Consider the following 18,395-nt stretch of genomic DNA (forward strand, 5'->3'; position numbering starts at 1 on the left):
ATCTCCAAAACAAATACTGTTGTAATTACAATGGATTAATAATTTACTGGATGTATTAAATTATGATAATAACATGCTGTAAAACTCTCAGATATATCATATGTTCACATGACCTAAATCCCAAGGACAGGAAAACAAGGTTCAGGTTAGTAATAATTTGTATTCCACTAGAATTGGTTAGGGCAAGAACAGTTTTTTATGTGACATTTAATTTGCTAGCTGCCTTCCTTCTAGGATGCTCCAATGTTACTTCCCTTGAGATGTGTTTAACAATCACTGCCCCCCCTACCCCGCCCATCTGTCTGCCAGGCCCAAGTCAGGGCCTTCAAGCACTTGGCATGTGCCCACATGCACTGCTCTAGTATCTGGACAAGCATCTCTCTCTCCCATTTGACTGAATCCCTCAAGCCTTAGACCCTCCTCTCCCTCATTTGTAGCAGATAAAGCTCCCTGCCAACCTCACAGAAGAAAACTCTGTTTTCCTCCACCTAAATCCACCTGCTACCTGCATCTCCCCCCTCGTCTATCACTCCTGTCCTAGTAGGAGTCCTCCCTGAGGCCAATCCCTCCATCTGTGTTTGGACTCTATCAGCAACCCGTCTCAGGAACTCCACTCTTCAGCCTCCATCTAAATTGTCCTTCCCACAAGCATTCACACGTGCTCAAGTCTCCTAGCTTACAACTCCCTCCACCCGACTTTCCTCTCCTACTATCCTTTTTCCCCTTCACAACCTGATTTCTCAGAAGAGTTCTCTATAAGCACCATCACCACTTGCTCAGCACCTACTTCACATGGCTTTTGCTCCCACCATTCCACCAACACTTCTCTAAGTCAAAGCCAACAACTTCCTGAGCCAGTTCCTAAATCCAACCGATTCTTCTTAAAACTCATCCCACCAGAGCAGCAAGTACTTCATGCACTTGACCTCTCCTTACCTTCTTGAAACAACACTTGGATTCAGTAACAGCCCCAACCCTGACATTCTTATTTACTTTTTGGCAGTAATTATCACAACTTCTAGCATCTGTGTAGAACAACAGACTTTATAAAGCATTTCTGCAAGTGGTACATTTATTCATTTAATAAATACTATGATTGAATGGGTCATTTGATCCTTATAACCCATAGGTTTAATAGGTGTGAGTTATTTCAAAGGCAAGAAAAATCAATCCCATAGTCAAAGTAATTTTGCTAAAGGTCATATCAAAAGGTTCAAAATCTGTGCTCCAATCCATCTCTCAACTTTAAAACCCACGTTCCTTCCAGTCCTACCACGCAAACAGTTAAAAATACATAAGTTCCAATCTAAGAAAAAGTAAATATATAACTGATTGTTTTGCAGAAAAACCAAGAGCCCAATGATGCATACTGTCACCTCTGCAGAAAAAAAGTGCTGGCTAAAACCTCTCAGATCTTCTTTTCACACATAATCTTGAGCACCTATTAAACTGTTCATACTTGACATTTCCAAGGCTCAAACAGTATCCTAACAGCAGACATCCGGTGAACACTTGAAGATATTAGGTTCAGTAGTTCATCAACTGCTGCTATAAACAACATGTGTAAGTCATTTCTCCCCCTTCTAAAGAAAAAGTCAGCAGCTGTTTGCTAAAAAAAATTTTTTTTTTATTGTGGATGAAGACATTGCCAACTTAAATATATCATTTTTATTTGGAATAGTTTTTTGCCTTGCAGTACTCCTGAGAAAATCAGAAATGCATCCACTTTAGCTCTATAAAACACAACCCAATGTTAAGTTTGGGCTGCAAATATCCCACAATATATTTCCCTAAAAGTCAAAAGACAACTTATTGGTTTTAAGTAGAGAAAACCTTAATAAGTTAAAAAGTAAAGACTGGCAAAATAATCACAAAAGTCAGATCATTAAAAGTACCATTATTTTTTCCATAGGAATATATGTTATACTTACTTGATATTTACAAAATTAAAGATAAATTTTTGTTAAGGGAAGACGTTTTAAATACCTTGATGCATGAAAAACTTCACTAGCCTTAAAAATCAAATTTAAATGCCTTAAGTTTGACACATAATAGCTCTTTATCAATAATTCTTATTACTCTCTTGTCCCTGAAGCATAGTTGGGTTTTTTCCCACCTACTGATCAGAGAAGTATTTTGACTCTTTTTCCCCCCTTTCAATTACCCATTAAAAGGTTAAAATAAACTAGAGGCTTTATTTGGGGGTGATATTTAATATTTAATTGGATGGTTTTAAGAAAGTCATTCCTCATTCCCCATGTTTTTGTTGTCTAGTTTTGTTTTTGTTTTTTCTTCTAACACAATAATGGCAGGAACTAAAACTCAACCATCAGATACAGTATTATACTAAAATCAAATCCAATGGCTAGATGAATTTTCTACAATATAGCAGTTGAAAATCATTAGGTGAAAAACTGTGGCAGCTATGGCAAAATACAATCACAGTTTTAGTTAGTTTACAGGGAAGTAAACAGTAAAATTACTGTAGTTAAAATACTGCAGTAAAAATTAGTGTTTGCAATGTCCAACTGCTAACATTAGAATTACACGCTTCATCACTGTATGGTTACTAAGAAGATTTCCTTGAGCAGATGGTTCATCTCTGACACAACTTAGTTTCAGAAAAGTAGAGGAGTTACGTCTGGCCTAGATCAACAAACACTTAGTATGCATACCAGTGAGCTATAGTTTCGATGATGATACAGCTGAAACATTAGTTACTACAGCTTTAGGACAAGGTCACATACTTTCTAAAATAGCAGCCATGTAGGGTCATGTTGGGATGTTTAGGTATGCAATCCACTCCTAACAGCTTTCTAACTTAGGTTAAACTATGGGGTGAGGGGGGACAGGCTGTTTGGAGCAGGGAAGAAAATACTGAAAATGTCATAAAAGGCATTTAAAATATGATGACATGCTACTTATAGCCACTATGCAACTCCTTTTCAGATTAAAAGAGGAATTTCCTTTCCCTGTTATATTTCTTCAAAATGAAGGATCACGTTGTCTTTTTTTTTTTTAACTCATAAACTTTTATTTCAGGTGCTCCACACTGAAATGAAAATTCAATGGCAAGCAGCAGAAAATTTAGGATGGTCAGTGAAAGTATCTATGAAAGAATCTTATAAAACCTAAAAGTAATAATTTCATAGAGAAACAATAATAACGGGCAAAACAGACAGAAGGCAGTATGATAGTTCTAACATAGAACTTGTATGACAACTGCCTTCAAAGTACACTAAATAAAGAATGGCAATATAAATAAATTAGCTAAGGAGACGGGGTGTTCTGAAGCAGCAATGTCTAAGTTTCTCAATTTTTAAGAAAAACAAGTTTACCCATCAACACATAAAGATTTCCACTATTCTAAATACAGTACAAAGTACACAGTTAATCACAGCAAAATTTATAAACAACCAAATTTAGCCCCGATCAGAGCTGGACCTATTTACATATTTTGATTAGTATCATTTGCACGTTTCCTTATTATACAGATGTTTCTATTTTAAAAGCATACTGAAATTTACAAAATTTGCAAAGAAATGTCTTTAAATGTACAACTTCAACAACTAATACAAACATGAACATCCTGATGTAATTAAATTCCAAGTCAGGATTTTTATGAGGGGTTTATAAAAAAAAATTAAAGGAATACTCCCTTACCGTTAAGTTCCAAACACCTGGTGCTGGTGTTGCTGAAGTGATTTCACTACCCTCAATGACTGTGAGGATGAGGACAGACAACTCTGGGGTGGCCGTACCTCTCATGCCAATACCCCAGACAGAGGCAGGCGGTGTCGTGTCTAGTGATATTGCTAATTGTAGTTATGTAAATGCAGTTGTACAATTTAACACTTAGATGAAAGTTGTGAGTAGATGTGTGGAAACATTCAGTTTTAAGATGATGTCTTTAAAGAGACATCCTAGCTCTTAAAATGAAACCATATAGTCACAGTATGTACTCAACAGTAAAAAGGAACAAGTGTCTGATATACTCAGCGACTCAGAAGGATCTCAAGGGAATTATGCTGAGGGAAAAAAGCCAATCTCGAAAGGTTACATACTGTGTACTGTAATGGCACTCTTGAAATGACAAAACTGTAGAGAAGGAGTGTAGTGAGGGGTTGCCAGAGGTTAAGGAGCAGGTAGGGAAGGAGGTGGCTATGACTGTGAAAGGGGAGCATGAGGGGTCCTTGATGAAACCGTTCTGTCTCTGTGCTTTCATCAAATGAATCTGCACACATGATGAAACTGCACAGAACCAAATACACACACCTTCTACCTCAGGACACCTGTGACCTCCCAGGGACAACCTTGTTCGTTGCCTGTCTACACCATATCCTCCTAAAGATGATTAATATATGCTTTAGATCAATTTTTGCACTATGCAGATAAGCCACCACTATTTTCTTCTTCCCTTTTTTTTGGGTAAATCTGTTGATTATCTTTAAAAGATAAACTACATATCTCTAGCTTAAATGAGCTTGAAAAGGAAATAAAGAGCTGATATACAGCTACTAGTATTTTTGTGTTTCTTTTTATTTTTCTTATTTTTGTAAATTAAAAGATTGAATGTTTCTAGCTTAAGTTAGGTCAAATCAGACAGGGGAAAAAAGCAGATGATATAGCAAACACTTTCTCCTTTAACACCTGCAATTTCTAAAAGCATTAAGAATATGTTTATTAAATTTAGATAAAGTACAACTGCAAACAAATACATGACTTTTTCCAAAAGGCCACTTTGTGATAAAGTACATACACATAGTGTTCATGGTTTTTTTAAAGTGCTATATACGTTGTCTCTGGCTTGAGAATCATCTATTGCTTTAAAAGGTTTTTCAACACAACTCCGGCACTGTTGTCAGGTAACACTGGCAAAGGTGTGAATGTGGGCAGCACATCTGCGATGGGTTTCAAAAGGAGATGGCCAGGCCCACCAGGTCCAAGTCCAGCTGGGTTAATGAGAGGCACAGCCGCAGAGCGGGGGGCCAGGAATGGATTCACATCTGTTCTTCTACCAGACCTGGAGTCTGTTGTATCTAAATGACAAAATATGAATGATTTAGTCTCCCATATGCTACTTGGTCACTGTTATACATGTGTTTTAGGTTCCTGGATTTGGCCCCCAAATAAATTTAATTCATAAGCTGCTGGGTTCTGGATCCCATAGGCAGGGTCTATGAAACTAGAAGGTGAAAGAGGATAAGGCAATAAATAAGAGAAAAGAATGGGGGAGAGAAATATTGGTATGTAGAGCTAATACATTATTAGACACATTAATATTGTTGTCTTACACTTAATACCAGTTATATAACTGATTAACGTGATTTACTGTAACAACAGTTTTTTAAAAGGTGTTCTCTATGTTACCAGGCAAACTCTATCTAACCACCTGAAAGATGGGAGGACTTGAGAACTTGTTTTGCCCAAATAATTCTAATGGTCATGAAAAAAACTGGATCCATATTACAATGATAAAAATCAGATTTAATATTAATTTACCAAAAGAAAAAACAATTTACGCATTACATTAAATGATCATCTTTTAGACATTCAAAGGTTTGAAAACAATTCTCATTATTTTTCTGTAAAGTCAGGCTGAACAATTAAGTTTTTACTGAAACAGGCATTTGGTTTATGCCCTAATGTCTCAGTGGCCAGAATTCTGCTTTATTACCCAAGACCATTAACAACTTCACTGTTGAGAGACAAGCAACCCCTCCGAAGGCATCCACTTCAGCAGGGGGAAATTCAAATAAAAAAGGCCTCTAAAACAAAAGGAGCACTGAGACAAATTCATCAAATCTACTTATCACTGAGCACCCTTGGGTCCCCAAGCTGTACTTTCCTGACAATTTTCCAAACTCTGAAAAAGCTTCTGGTGCTACATGGTAAGCTCTGGCTTTTGTCTCTAATCAGTACAAATCAAGCGGGGTGACCTGATAACTGAAGAGGGGGAGGCGTTCGGAAGAGGTGGCGAAGGGGAAGGGATGGAGACGGGGGAAGGAGGGAAAAGGAAGGGGAGACCCTGCGAAAATAAATTTTGGAATCTGCTTCAAGATGCTAAAATCTAGAATAATAAGAAAAAAGTGTTTTCAGTATAGTCTACACATGTTAAAGTTAAGACTTCTCTAAAGGCTAAATTTAGTAGACAAATCTTTTATCTAAAATAATTTTACCACTTTCTCTTTCTATAAAAGTTCAGGAAAATTGAAATATTTGTCAAAATGAAGACTAAGCAAGTTTTCTAAATTTCAGAATATAAATTCAGTATTTTATCCAAATTTAAGATCTGGCATGTGACATAAACTTGAGAGTATAGAATAGTATGTACTTTTACAGTCCAACTAGCAAACGTTATTCTGTACTAAAGTATGAAGATATCAGATAAAAGACAGCCCTTCCAATAAAGAATCTATATATAGTCTAATGGATTATACTTTAATTTGAACTCAAGAAACTTTACTGCATGCCAATAAAGGGGATATGAATAGCATAAATAAGATCCTTACAACCTAGTGGGGTAGAAAACTACGTCCACATGTTGTAGAACCACCATACCGTTTGCTTCCAGGCAGTCCTTTCAACATATAAGAACTCTTCATAATGTTCTTGGATGTCTAAGCCAGTTTATTAAACTGCTCTTGTAAATATTATTAACACACTAACTTTGGTTATTGAGTGTAACACTGAGATTACTACAGGGGAAAAAAAACCTTTCTCTAACTATAAACTACAATTCTAACTCTGGTGAGCATCATTAGTGAGAAAGGAAAATGGTTGAACAAGCAAAGGTTTTCCAGTTCAACCACCAGTTCCAAGAATAATTCAAGGTGGCTTATGCAGAGAGAGAAGAATTATTCCAACACATAGAAGGAAAATATTTCATATTGCTTAAATTAATCTAAGCTAATTAAATATCAGATTGCTATAAGAATATATAAAACCAAAATCTAATGCCTTCCTGGAATTCTGGAAGAAGTCATTGCACATTTTCAAAAACACTAAAAATTTAGTTAGTATCACTGTAAAACATAATTATAAATAATCAATTTTTTTAAATTATAGAAGAAACAAGTATCTGATTTTACCTTTAAAACTTTCTGGTACACTTGTATCTAGTTTTCTCCTTCCTGGTGAATCTAGAGGTTTCATATCATGAACAGAAAGCTTGGGTGGTGGAACAGATGGATGAGATTCTGTTTCTAGAAATTTAACAAAAAGTTCTGAAAAAGACTAAGAAAAAATATTTTGGATATATTAGGCAGATAATAAAATTACATTCACTACAACTAAGAAACTGTACCAGCTATTCTAATTAAATATTAAAAACTAGTCATGCTATCTGCTGTCAGTTTTTCAATATCAAAGCTCCTTTTCTAAGGTGGTTATTGTTCTCACAGCCATTTGTGCTGCCATTTTTTAGTCCACCATTTAAAAAACACAAGTTTAATTTAAAAAAAAAGAATGATTCATTTGAAAATAAAGAGAAATGGCTACAATGATTAAAAAAAAAAAAAAGTCGTGCTACCTGAATCATTTCTTTATAAACAAGCCTTATGAACAGTGAAAAGTGCTAGCACTCTGATCCACAGGTATCAATTAAAAACTTTAAGAATTTAATCAATAATCTTTGATGACAACACTCGTTACAAACCTCATAACGAGAATTAGCGACCAGATAACAGATTTCTCGCCATCCATGGCACTTAAGACATCAAGTCTTAAATCATTTTAATAACTGTTTACATAAACATAAAAATTATATCAACAGAAACAAGCATTAGTCATGTCTTTCTACAATTACACGCAATCAATGAGTACAGCAAAAGCTCACCAGTAATATTATCAGATTAAAAAAATGTAGTGTAGAACTTTTCTTTAAAATAAATGTTTTGCCATCCAATTTGAGTTCTATCTTTCACCAGCTTTGGGTAAGTCACCTATCCTCAGTTCCCTCTTTAGTAAAAAAATAAAATAAAATAAAGAAGTAAACTCCACATCCTAACTCACAGTGCTACTCAATTCAATTAATACTAATCTTAAGCCTACTATATACCAGGCATCATGTTTTCATGTTTATTAATTGCCTTCTCCTACCAGAGTGTTAAGTTTGCTGAGGGAAAGCACTTTATCTGTTTGGTTTGCACCTGCATCCTCAATGCTCAGAACAGTTGGTACACAGCAGGTGCTCAATAAATATTCACTGGCTCAATGACTAGGTAGATACATACAGCCATAAAATAGAGCCTCTGTCTTTAGGAATCTGGTAGCTTAGTAGTAAGAGATAAACGACCTTGTGCTGATAGCAGCATGATCAAAAACAAAGGAAGGAACAGTTAATGCTTTGAAAAATAAAAGTACTACATAAACAAAATGTTAAAATAAAACCTACTGATAAATGCGATACAATTATTAAAACTGGCTTAATATCCTTACGCTAATCACCTCTCTGGATCTCAGTTTCCACAACTCCAAAATAAAAGGGCTGTATAAGATAATCTGAAAACGAAGTCTAATTCTCTGCAAATGAATGTGATTACAATCATTTCACCGTTCATATTCAGCAAGAACAAATGGACTCACACTATTAAGCAGCGATTGCTGATTTGGTCTCAAAGGTGTGTTGGGAACACTTTTTGATCCTCCTCTAAGCCACCCAGTCATCCACCTGGTAACACCACCCTGATCTTCATTCAACAACTGCAAGATTATTTTAAAACAGAAAAATATTATCAACACAAGAAAATGAAAGCATTTTTACATGATTTCAGATGGCAGTAAACCATGCTTGCCAAGTCCAATTTCTCATTTCCTACTGACAGAAGCTACATATACACTGAAATGCCATCCCAAGCACTATTTCAAATAAAATTTGAGGACTGTCATGTCTCTAACTTTCAGCATTCTGATATGAATGGTGCCACATAAGTTACAAAACATTTAAACTAATATTATACAAACTGCGCAAATCCGCTTCTTCTTTGTAATATAAAATGATTCCATTTCCACATTACTGAGCAAAAGTTATATACAGAAAAAAAAAACATTTCTATATGATGCCAAGTATTTTAGTTATACACATATTCAGAATGGCATTCGATGTTCGGTTACCTGCTCTATTTCCTCCTTTTTGATACCTAGGATGCTTCCCATCAATCGTAACACTTCATGACGCTGATTTTTTGGTGTGTGGAAGTGTCCAATGAAGAGGTTTCTCATTAGGACTCTATGATCACAGAGGCAGAAACAGCTCAGGCTAACTTACCAGTTGTCTCAATATTTACGTACCCAAACAATAAACACTAAACATACAAATATTTAATTATACTTAAATAATAATTATAAAAAACACTAAACAACAGAACATTTTAAAGTAGCTTAAAAAAAATCTTGACAAGTCTAATTAAGAATATTGCAAACAACCCAAGTTGTGTACCTTTAAAAACATCACCTACTAGCCACCAACTTTCTTCAACCAAATAATCAGCTGAGATGGCGCCTCATTAGTAATTCTCAGTGCCTGTCTGGGCTGACTTCTTAAGGAGACGCTTCAGATTTTTCCCTCCTTACCCTAAATGGTGATGATAGTTCTTGTGCTTAATGGTTATGCTTATATTTCCCCATTCATTCACATTTATTAAGAGTTTGCTAATAATGTCTAAATCTTTAAAATGTTAAAGATATACTACATGTATACCTAGGTTTCACACCTAATGCATTTGAGCAAGATATGTCTACTCAAGGAGAGTAAAGAGAACAAAAAAGAATGGTAAGAATAAACTTTATATTTTCTAAACACTTTGTATTGCGGTGATGTTTTAACTCTTCCATATGGTTGTAAGAAAAAGAATCTGAGTTGGGAAAATCTATTTAAAAACCAAGAGAAGCCAAGTTACTGACCCCTCATTAAAACTACCTGCAGTTCATCCCTATATAAGAAAAAGAAAAGGTTTTTAAAAAAGTTAACCACATTTACATGTAGAAATTTTTTACCATAAAAGTGATCCCCACAAAATACATAAAAGTAAAAGGCAGAGCATACTTGTCCACTTTTCCTTCTGTGCTATTTACTAAATTCATCAATTTCTTTTGTACATCATCCAGCATTTCTTGTCGGAGTTCATCTGTTTAAAAATATGTGAATAAAGATAGTCATTAACTGATTAAAATAGTCTGTATGAATATATAATGAGATTTATGACATCTTTACTGAGAATTTTGAATATATGTACTTATTCTAATTAGAAATATTCAATTATGTCCATCTCGTCTTTGGTTTGGGGAATTAGGCTCTTGTACAGAAATTAAGCAGAAGCCAGAGTATGCATTAATTTACATTGTTTACTCCCAATAAAATAATCAATTCTTTAACAGAAAATTTAAAAACCAAAGGTTTTCATTTTCTTCAGAAACTTAACAGCAAAGAAGAAATTTTTCACCAATGCTTCCTTGCCTGAAACATTTCCAGAGCCACTCTTTAATGGGAAAAAAATGGAAAGGACAATTTTAGATTTTCCTTTTTCTATTTTCCTGGCTGGACTCTCTTTTGGTGAGCTGACTAAGAAGAGCAGCTAACACAACAAAGACCATGGCTCAGAAGGCAGCTGATAGGGCGAAGTATCCTGGGGTAAATAAACAGCAAAAAATAATTCAGATTACTGATTCTAACATACTAGACAGGATACTATAGCTTATGACAAATTTAGAAAGATGTTTGGACTGTTTTATTTTTAAATTCTTATTTATTTAAAAAGGAAGCAAAATTTGTAAAGTCTTAGCAGAATACTGGGAATCTGAACGGTATTAAAAGCAAAGTCTAGAATTACAACAGGAGAGACCCTATTCATAATCAACCCTACCATGCCATGGGATCCTGGATTCCCAGACTAAGGAACTCTCAGCAAACCCATGGAGCTTACACCTGTTTCCTCAGAAATGGACAGTCTGAGCTGAAGGAGATGCTTATTAACATCAAGCTAGATTACAAATTTCATTCTGAAAGAAATCAAGAGGAGAATGCTCTGCAGTAGAGCTCAACTCTTCAAATCGAGAAACACTCACGTCCAAACACTAGACTTTGACCTCTTTCCACAACCAACTCTCTGAGTTAACGCAGCATTTTCCTAGCAGCAGCAGGATACAAGATTCCTTATCCAGTGTACGACTTGCAAATATTTTCTCCCACTCTGTGGGTTGTCATTTCACTTTCTCAATAGTATCCTTTGAAGCACAAAAGTTTTTAATTTTGATGAAGTCCGATTCAGTTTTTCTTTTGTTGCTTGGCACTTCAGTGTTGCATCTAAGCCACCGCTTAATTCAACAACACAAAGATTGCTCTTATGTTTTCTTCTAAGAGTTTCACAGTTTTAACTCTAAAATGTAGGTCTGTGATCCACTTTAAGTTACTTTTTGTGCATAGTGTTAGGTCCAACTTCGTTCTTGTATACGTGGATATCCAGTTTTTGCAGTACCATGTGTTGAAAAAAACTATTCTTTTGGAATCCTTGTTGAAAATCAATTGCCCAGAAATGTATGGTTTATTTCTGAACTTTAAATTCCCACTACAAGACCTCTGCAAACATTTTTCCCTCTGCCTGGAAAGCTCTTTTCCGTCGGCACTGCCTAGTTTAACTCCTCTTCACCCTTCACATCTCAGTTCCCAGGTTCCTTCCACAAAGAAGTTTCCTCTGAATCTTACGGAGTAGGCTGGATTCATCTGCTTTATGCTTTCATTCTGTCTGTACAATGTCTAAAATTCTAATCTACAATATTAAACGTATATAAAAATGTCCAGTATGCTTGCAATAGCTTGTGATTTTTCCAAATTGCAAAAATCTAAACTGCAAAATGTAATAGGCTAACTTTTACCAAAACAGTGATGGTTGTCATAACCATATTATAAAAGCAAGGTTTGTGTTTGGAAAATCTACTACAAGCGTTTCCTTTCCTGTCTTTCCAGGGAGGAATTTAGGCTTGGACATTAAGAAAGAGACAGACAGAAAGACAGAGACAGAGAGAACAAGACTATTATTAAAGTCTGAGTGAGTAAACGACATTTTAGATTCTTAATGGGCACATACATACTATGAACCATGGTGCCACATGGGCCTTTTCTAATACTACCTGCTAAGTTAAGCAGAACCCTCAACTATTCAGAGGAAGAACAGCAAGTAAGATAATCTCTCGTTGATGTTCTGAATTAACCATCCCACTCATGAACTAAAGTAAGAGCCAGAGTAAATATGGGCACAGTCTTCTCTTTCATCCTCCTCCACTTCTCCCCAAGGCTACAGAAATGTAGCAGAAGAGGTCAAACTTACCCTACCCCCATCTTTCCTTTCTCTGAGACTTCCCTTCTCCTATCAACTTTCTTCTAAAATTAATGATTTTTATATTGACTACATGTCAAAATGATAATATTCTAGATACACTGGGTTATATAAATTATTAAAATTAATCTCACTATATCTTTTTACATTTTAAACGTGGCTACTAAAATTTTTTTAATTATAAATGTGGCCTGCATTGTATTTTTATTGAGTAGCACTGCTTTGGAGTATAACCAGGATATAACCACTACACTACACTGTCTCTTATTAAAAAAAGAAAAGGTAAAACTGAATGATAGACATCTTCAGAGTAAAATTCACAGAGCTGATTCTGATAAAAATGATTTTAGTAAAATAAATTAGAAAACTTTAACTTTGTTCTATGAAAAACTGATCAAGAAATTCATCTTATTAAAGTTCAAGCAGAAAATATTTTCTTGATGAAAACTCATTAATGCTGGTATAACTTTTACTAAAATCTGTGTTCTGAAAGCTATGATCAAAACATCCTTAAGGCCAAAATAATAGGGTAAAATTTCTTAAAACTCATTATCAGAATACAAGTTGGTCCTGAGCTAATGAGAAAGAGAATTGACAATGTGTATACCCTTGCAGACATGTAGAGGACTGTTTCAAATTCAAGTAGTAGTTTAAATGGATTCTGATATCTGAGTCTAGAAAACAACCTCAGAATTGGGGGGAAGGGACTAGAAGGATGGTATTAACTAGGAAAGATTTAGAAAAGAAAAGAAAGTCAAACACTGACTTCAAAGGTCCCTACAGATTTCTTTCTCCCCAGGCACACCTATTCTCCTCCCATCAAAGATTCTCAATATTTCTCCACAAAAACTGCACACTAATTCAAACCACAATTTGAAATCAGAATTATATTTATATGGGCAGGCAAAACATAGTTATTCAGAAACGTGTTTTTAGCCAAATACTATATCCCTGTGAAAAAACCTAAAAACTTGCCAAAATAATTCTTTGGAAGTAGGGGGGAAAAAGATCGGCATTGGCGGGGGGGGGGGGGGGGGGGGGTTACACTTTACAGCTGAGCAATAAAGCAACTGAGATTGGTCTAGTCTAGGGAAGCGTTACTCTGAATATTGAACATCCCTGAACCCATATTCAGAGCCTCTTCTCTGTAATACCTAAAGATGGTGCCATGGTCTTCAACACTTGATTTAAAATCAAAATTTAACATAAAATATAAGTGACTACAACAAATCAGTACACCATAATTTTACATTTTATCTGTGATTAGTAACACTGAACTGTAATACTGTCTTCAGAGAGGATCGTAAAATTAGGTCACACTCCTTACAAAATCATTGCCTATTTTATGACTAAGCTCCCTTGGACAAGACTCAAGTTTATTTAACAGTCACCTGACTGAGAAAAGAAAGGTGGCTGGAGCAGGACTTGAGACTCAGAAGACCTGCGTGTGAAATACAGTTCTGTCACAAGACCTTGATGTGAATCATGGTCCTGTCACCAGGGCCAGACTTTATTGCCTGTTTTATAAAATGAGCATACTTATCTCAAAGGATTTTGAGAGAATCTACTGAGTGATTAAATGTGACCTTTCTAAACAGTAAAGGGCTATATACAGCATTAGTACTCATTCATCTGATTTCTTAAAATACCACCTTTCCACCTAGCCCTAACCATTACCAATAATATTATATCACTTTGGTTAACATTAACACTGATAACTTTTCCTCCATTTTGTCTTGTCATCTTTACAAACTATGACAAAGAAGTCAATACAAGGAAGAAAAGAATGTTGGAAATATGATTTTATTACAGATATGTCAGTAAGTAAACTGGGTCTGGTGTCTTGACTGGCTACCTAAAAAATAAATTTAAATCTGATATATTAAATCTCATATAAGGAAATTTAGCCTCTTCAATCAATTAAATATAATCAAAGCAAAAGCTAGAAATTTGATGGTATTTTTTTTTACAGAATTTCAACTTATACAAAATCACTTTCATTATAACATCAATCGATATTTTTTAAAGGCAACTTTTATTTATTTATATTTGAAGTTAAGACATATTAGCATATGCTTTGTCTTTCAACTCAATTCCTTTCAACCATTTCAACAGAATTTTAAGGTCCAGAGTATATAGTGAATGCTTTCTTGTTCCATAATTATAATTATTAATTGCAGAGTGAAAAGTTATTTTTGAAACTCCACTTCCTAGCAATGAACTCACAGAAAAAATTTTTATCAATACAGTATAACTTCATTAACTTGAATTTCAATAGATTAGAATCTGTGATTAAACTGAAATACTAATGTTGACGTCTACTGGATTATTTGTACAGTTAAATTAGAGTTACTATGCGCATCTGAAAGAGATTTTATGTAGGGACTTCCCTGGTGGTGCAGTGATTAAGAATCCACCTGCCAATGAAGGGGACATGGGTTCGATCCCTGGTCTGGGAAGATCCCACATGCCACAGAGCAACTAAGCCCGTGAGCCACAACTACTGAGCCCTCATGCTGCAACTACTGAAGCCTGTGTGCTTAGAGCCGGTGCTCCACAACAAGAAGCCACCACAATGAGAAGCCCACACACCGCGACAAAGAGTAGCACCCACTTGACGCAACTAGAGAAAGCCCATGAGCAGCAACGAAGACCCAATGCAGCCAATAAATAAATAAAATTATTAAAAAGAAAATGAGATTTTATGTAAATATTTTTAATGTAACCAGATTAAATTTATTTTCCCTCTCCACCCTCTTCCCTCAATCCTTTAAAACATTAGAATTCAGATCATTTGTATTGCATATCAAAACAAACAAATTTTTTAAAGACTGAATATTATGAGTCAAATTATGTATTTAATTTTTACAGGTTCACACAGACCTGCCATATCACAAAAGAAAGGGCCGCAACTGGGTCTGTGAGCAGTAAAGTCATTATAATAATTTTGCCACTTACTGAATATCATCATCACTATATATTAATATATACTGATATATATTAATGACAAATGGGTTTCTAGGCTACAGACTAAACCTCAACCCATTCCTGAAAGCTCACTGTTGCACATCAATGGGGACCAAAACTGATACAAAGAAATGTTTTGTTCAGCCCACACATGGTTTTTTGAAAAACTTAAATTACATGTCACATTAAAAAATTGGAACATTTCACCTAAGTCTGTATTTCCGGTATCTCTTGAAAGATCTGAGGATTTGGCAACCCTGGACCCACATTCCCACACAGCAACAGTTGGGTGGAGCTGAGAATTTGTTGCCCCCTGTAAGAAGCTGTCCAATTCACCACAGTCTCTACTTAGTCCCATTTGCTCCTTTATATTGTAATTTAGGCCCCAGTTTACAATTTGTGTTTGTGATCCATACTTATAGTTTCATTTCTGCACATGGCAGCTCACTCCCACGTCTGCCTTCTCGGCACTCCCCACCAACACAACAACACAGCACGTGCCCACACACACACACACACACACACACTCCACCAGATCTTCAGCCAGTTTCCAGATTATGACACATAGTTTCATATGAATTCCTCCCTCTGACTAGAATGTTCTTACCCAACTCTCTGCCTGTTTCACTGTACGTATTTACCATTCAAGCGAGGGCAAGTATACCCTTCACTAACCTTTTCTACCTTTCCACACCACCACTATGAAGTAGAAGGGACTGCTTCTTCCTTTTGAAATAGCTTGTTGCATGTATGTGACCACATGTGTCTTCCCCCATTCTTGCTTGACTATAAACCTCCTGAAGGTAGAACTCTTGTCCCCTATCTTTGTGTCTTTAGTACTTATTTTAGCGCTTGGTACACAGCTGAAAACAATGATTTGTGATAAATGAAAGAATGACAGATTTTTCTCTGGGAAGGGAGACTGAGAATAGAACACAGGACAAAAAGAATATATGATTTATGTTATGAATTACTCATATTATTCATGAGGAAAAAAATACACAAAACGTATTGTCAAAAAATTCTCATATCTAAATAATTTGCTTTTCCCTTTATAAAGTAATAAAACATACATTAAAAAATATAACCATTAAGTTGAAAAGGGCCTAATTATTTATCTAACTGACGTAAGCTTTTTCTTAACTAAAATGTTATTTTCTAGTATACCCAGATGTTTATATTGTCACAAATAATTTTTTAACTATTTATGGCAATTCAAAAGACTGCATCTGGTATTTCTTATATGTTTCCTCTAAAATCATCACTTCTGCCAAAAACATCTATAAAGAAATCCCTCAAAAGGTTTGGGTAACAAAGCGTCTGGGAATGTATCTGGCCTATGTTCAACAGGACATTATATGTTTTCTTGTATAAATCATTTCCTGGAAAACGGAATGTCTTTATTTAACACAAAAAACTACCATCCAGCACCATAACGGTGGTTCCATGAAAAACATTTTAAACTTCTTTTATATGTGTAGTTTTAAAATATATTTTTTATGCTTCATATTACAGTTGGTTTACTGGGGCTCATTTTATACATTCTTCTAGATTCTCTTTAAAAAAAACACTGTAAGGAAATTTTCCATTCTCAACTCATTGAAGACATTTTTTAAAAGCAGTCACCAAACCTTTTTAAAAAAAGAAAAAATCAGTGATGGGGCCCTTTAAGATATGGCTATAAAATTGACACACAGACCAAGAGACTTCCCCAGTGCTGGAATCTAAACTTGTATTGCTTATGAAAACTTATTTTTCTTGGTGTACCATAAAATTCACCACCCTTTTGAATAACAGTTATCAAAACAATAACTCTTTTGTGCTTCCTATTTTAATTTTATCCAATCATTTTCACTTACACAGGAATTTATCTCAAGGATAATGGTAGAGAATAACAAGCGAAAGCACGAAAACATTAAATTTGGCCATGACTATAGCAAGATAACACAGCTTTTCATGGTTCAGCTGTAGTTTAGCTGTATATTCTCCCATGAATGACAATTTCATAGAAATTCTGAACTCTGATCAACTCAGAATATTTAAAGAAAGACACTGTCCTATCTGCTTCATAGAGGACTAATGTCTTAAGTTTGAAAAAAATCAATAAAATAAAGGATTGCATGTGAAATAAGTCTTTGGAACTACACTGAAAAAGAACACTTTCAGGTAAAATGTTGAAATAACTTCTCAAAGTAAGGAAAAAAGTAATTCTTCTACCAGCCAACATTATCTATTAAAATATAGCACCTATAGGATCTTAGGGTTTCTTTTCATTGTTACTTTCCTGTGGTGAGTGGGGCAGGGGGGTGAGGGGGAGAAGACAAAGAACTTTTTACATTTTGGGAGTAAAATCTACTACTAGTTTAGAGCTCTGTCTGCTCAAGTTTCTTGCCTCCGTGGAATGTCCTTAACCCTTCATGGGATTCTTGGAGAACTAAATATGCACTGTGACCAGAGCTGAGCACCACTGTCAAACTTAGCACCACTGTCTTAAACTATGAATCTATGGTATATCTATGCCACGTGTCACTTCCTTAACTAAGCTCCTTGAAAAAATAAAGGGATTCTATCTAGTATCTCACACAGCATCTAACATGAAACCAAGTAGTTGGTTCTCACTAAGTGTTTAGTGCCTGATTAAGGCATCGTCATACTTTCCATACAAAGCCTGTAAATACTCGGAACTCATAACCACAACTGCATATACACGGCAGCGACAATTATGGACTCTAAAAATGACTGAAATCATCAACAATCTACTGTTCTAATATTGGTGTTATAAGCAATAGCTCCCTTTTCATATGTTTGACCAGACTGAGTCACCTCATCTCTGGTGGCAATGACATAATCAAGCATTTCAAATAAAATACCACTTCTTAAAATGTTTCCTAATATTGTTTAAATGTTGAAACTGCATATCAACTAATCATCAACAGTCTACAGATGCTCAGAAATAAAACAATACTTTGCCTCTACAATTCAAGTCTCTATGTACTTTCTTGTAACAAAAGCCAATCTGTCTTTTTCAAAATTGTTTCTCCTGGCAAATATTTTTGCTGTCTGGCCAAGTTTTGCGTTAAAAATAAAGTACAGTAT

At 35.2% G+C, this 18,395-nt stretch overlaps 1 protein-coding gene across 3 annotated transcripts in view; it reads right to left on the minus strand.

The window, feature by feature from the left end:
* Positions 1-4,521: 4,521 nt before the first annotated feature.
* TRIP11 (thyroid hormone receptor interactor 11) overlaps positions 4,522-18,395 on the minus strand; it is a 61,855-nt gene continuing 47,981 nt past the window's right edge. For 2 of the 3 annotated variants that reach the window (XM_057730955.1, XM_057730954.1), the window contains exons 17-21: positions 10,046-10,127; positions 9,115-9,229; positions 8,587-8,703; positions 7,092-7,236; positions 4,522-5,039 (exon numbers count right to left, since the gene is read on the minus strand). In XM_057730955.1, coding sequence (XP_057586938.1) covers positions 4,819-5,039; positions 7,092-7,236; positions 8,587-8,703; positions 9,115-9,229; positions 10,046-10,127 — 680 coding nt within the window. In that variant the 3' untranslated portion in view covers positions 4,522-4,818. Of the gene's footprint in view, positions 5,040-7,091; positions 7,237-8,586; positions 8,704-9,114; positions 9,230-9,439; positions 9,575-10,045; positions 10,128-18,395 lie in introns of those variants that run through there. The other variant, XR_009053124.1, reaches the window with a different exon arrangement.

Source organism: Hippopotamus amphibius, chromosome 4, assembly GCF_030028045.1.
Source record: "Hippopotamus amphibius kiboko isolate mHipAmp2 chromosome 4, mHipAmp2.hap2, whole genome shotgun sequence".
Classification (NCBI taxonomy): Eukaryota; Metazoa; Chordata; class Mammalia; order Artiodactyla; family Hippopotamidae; genus Hippopotamus; species Hippopotamus amphibius.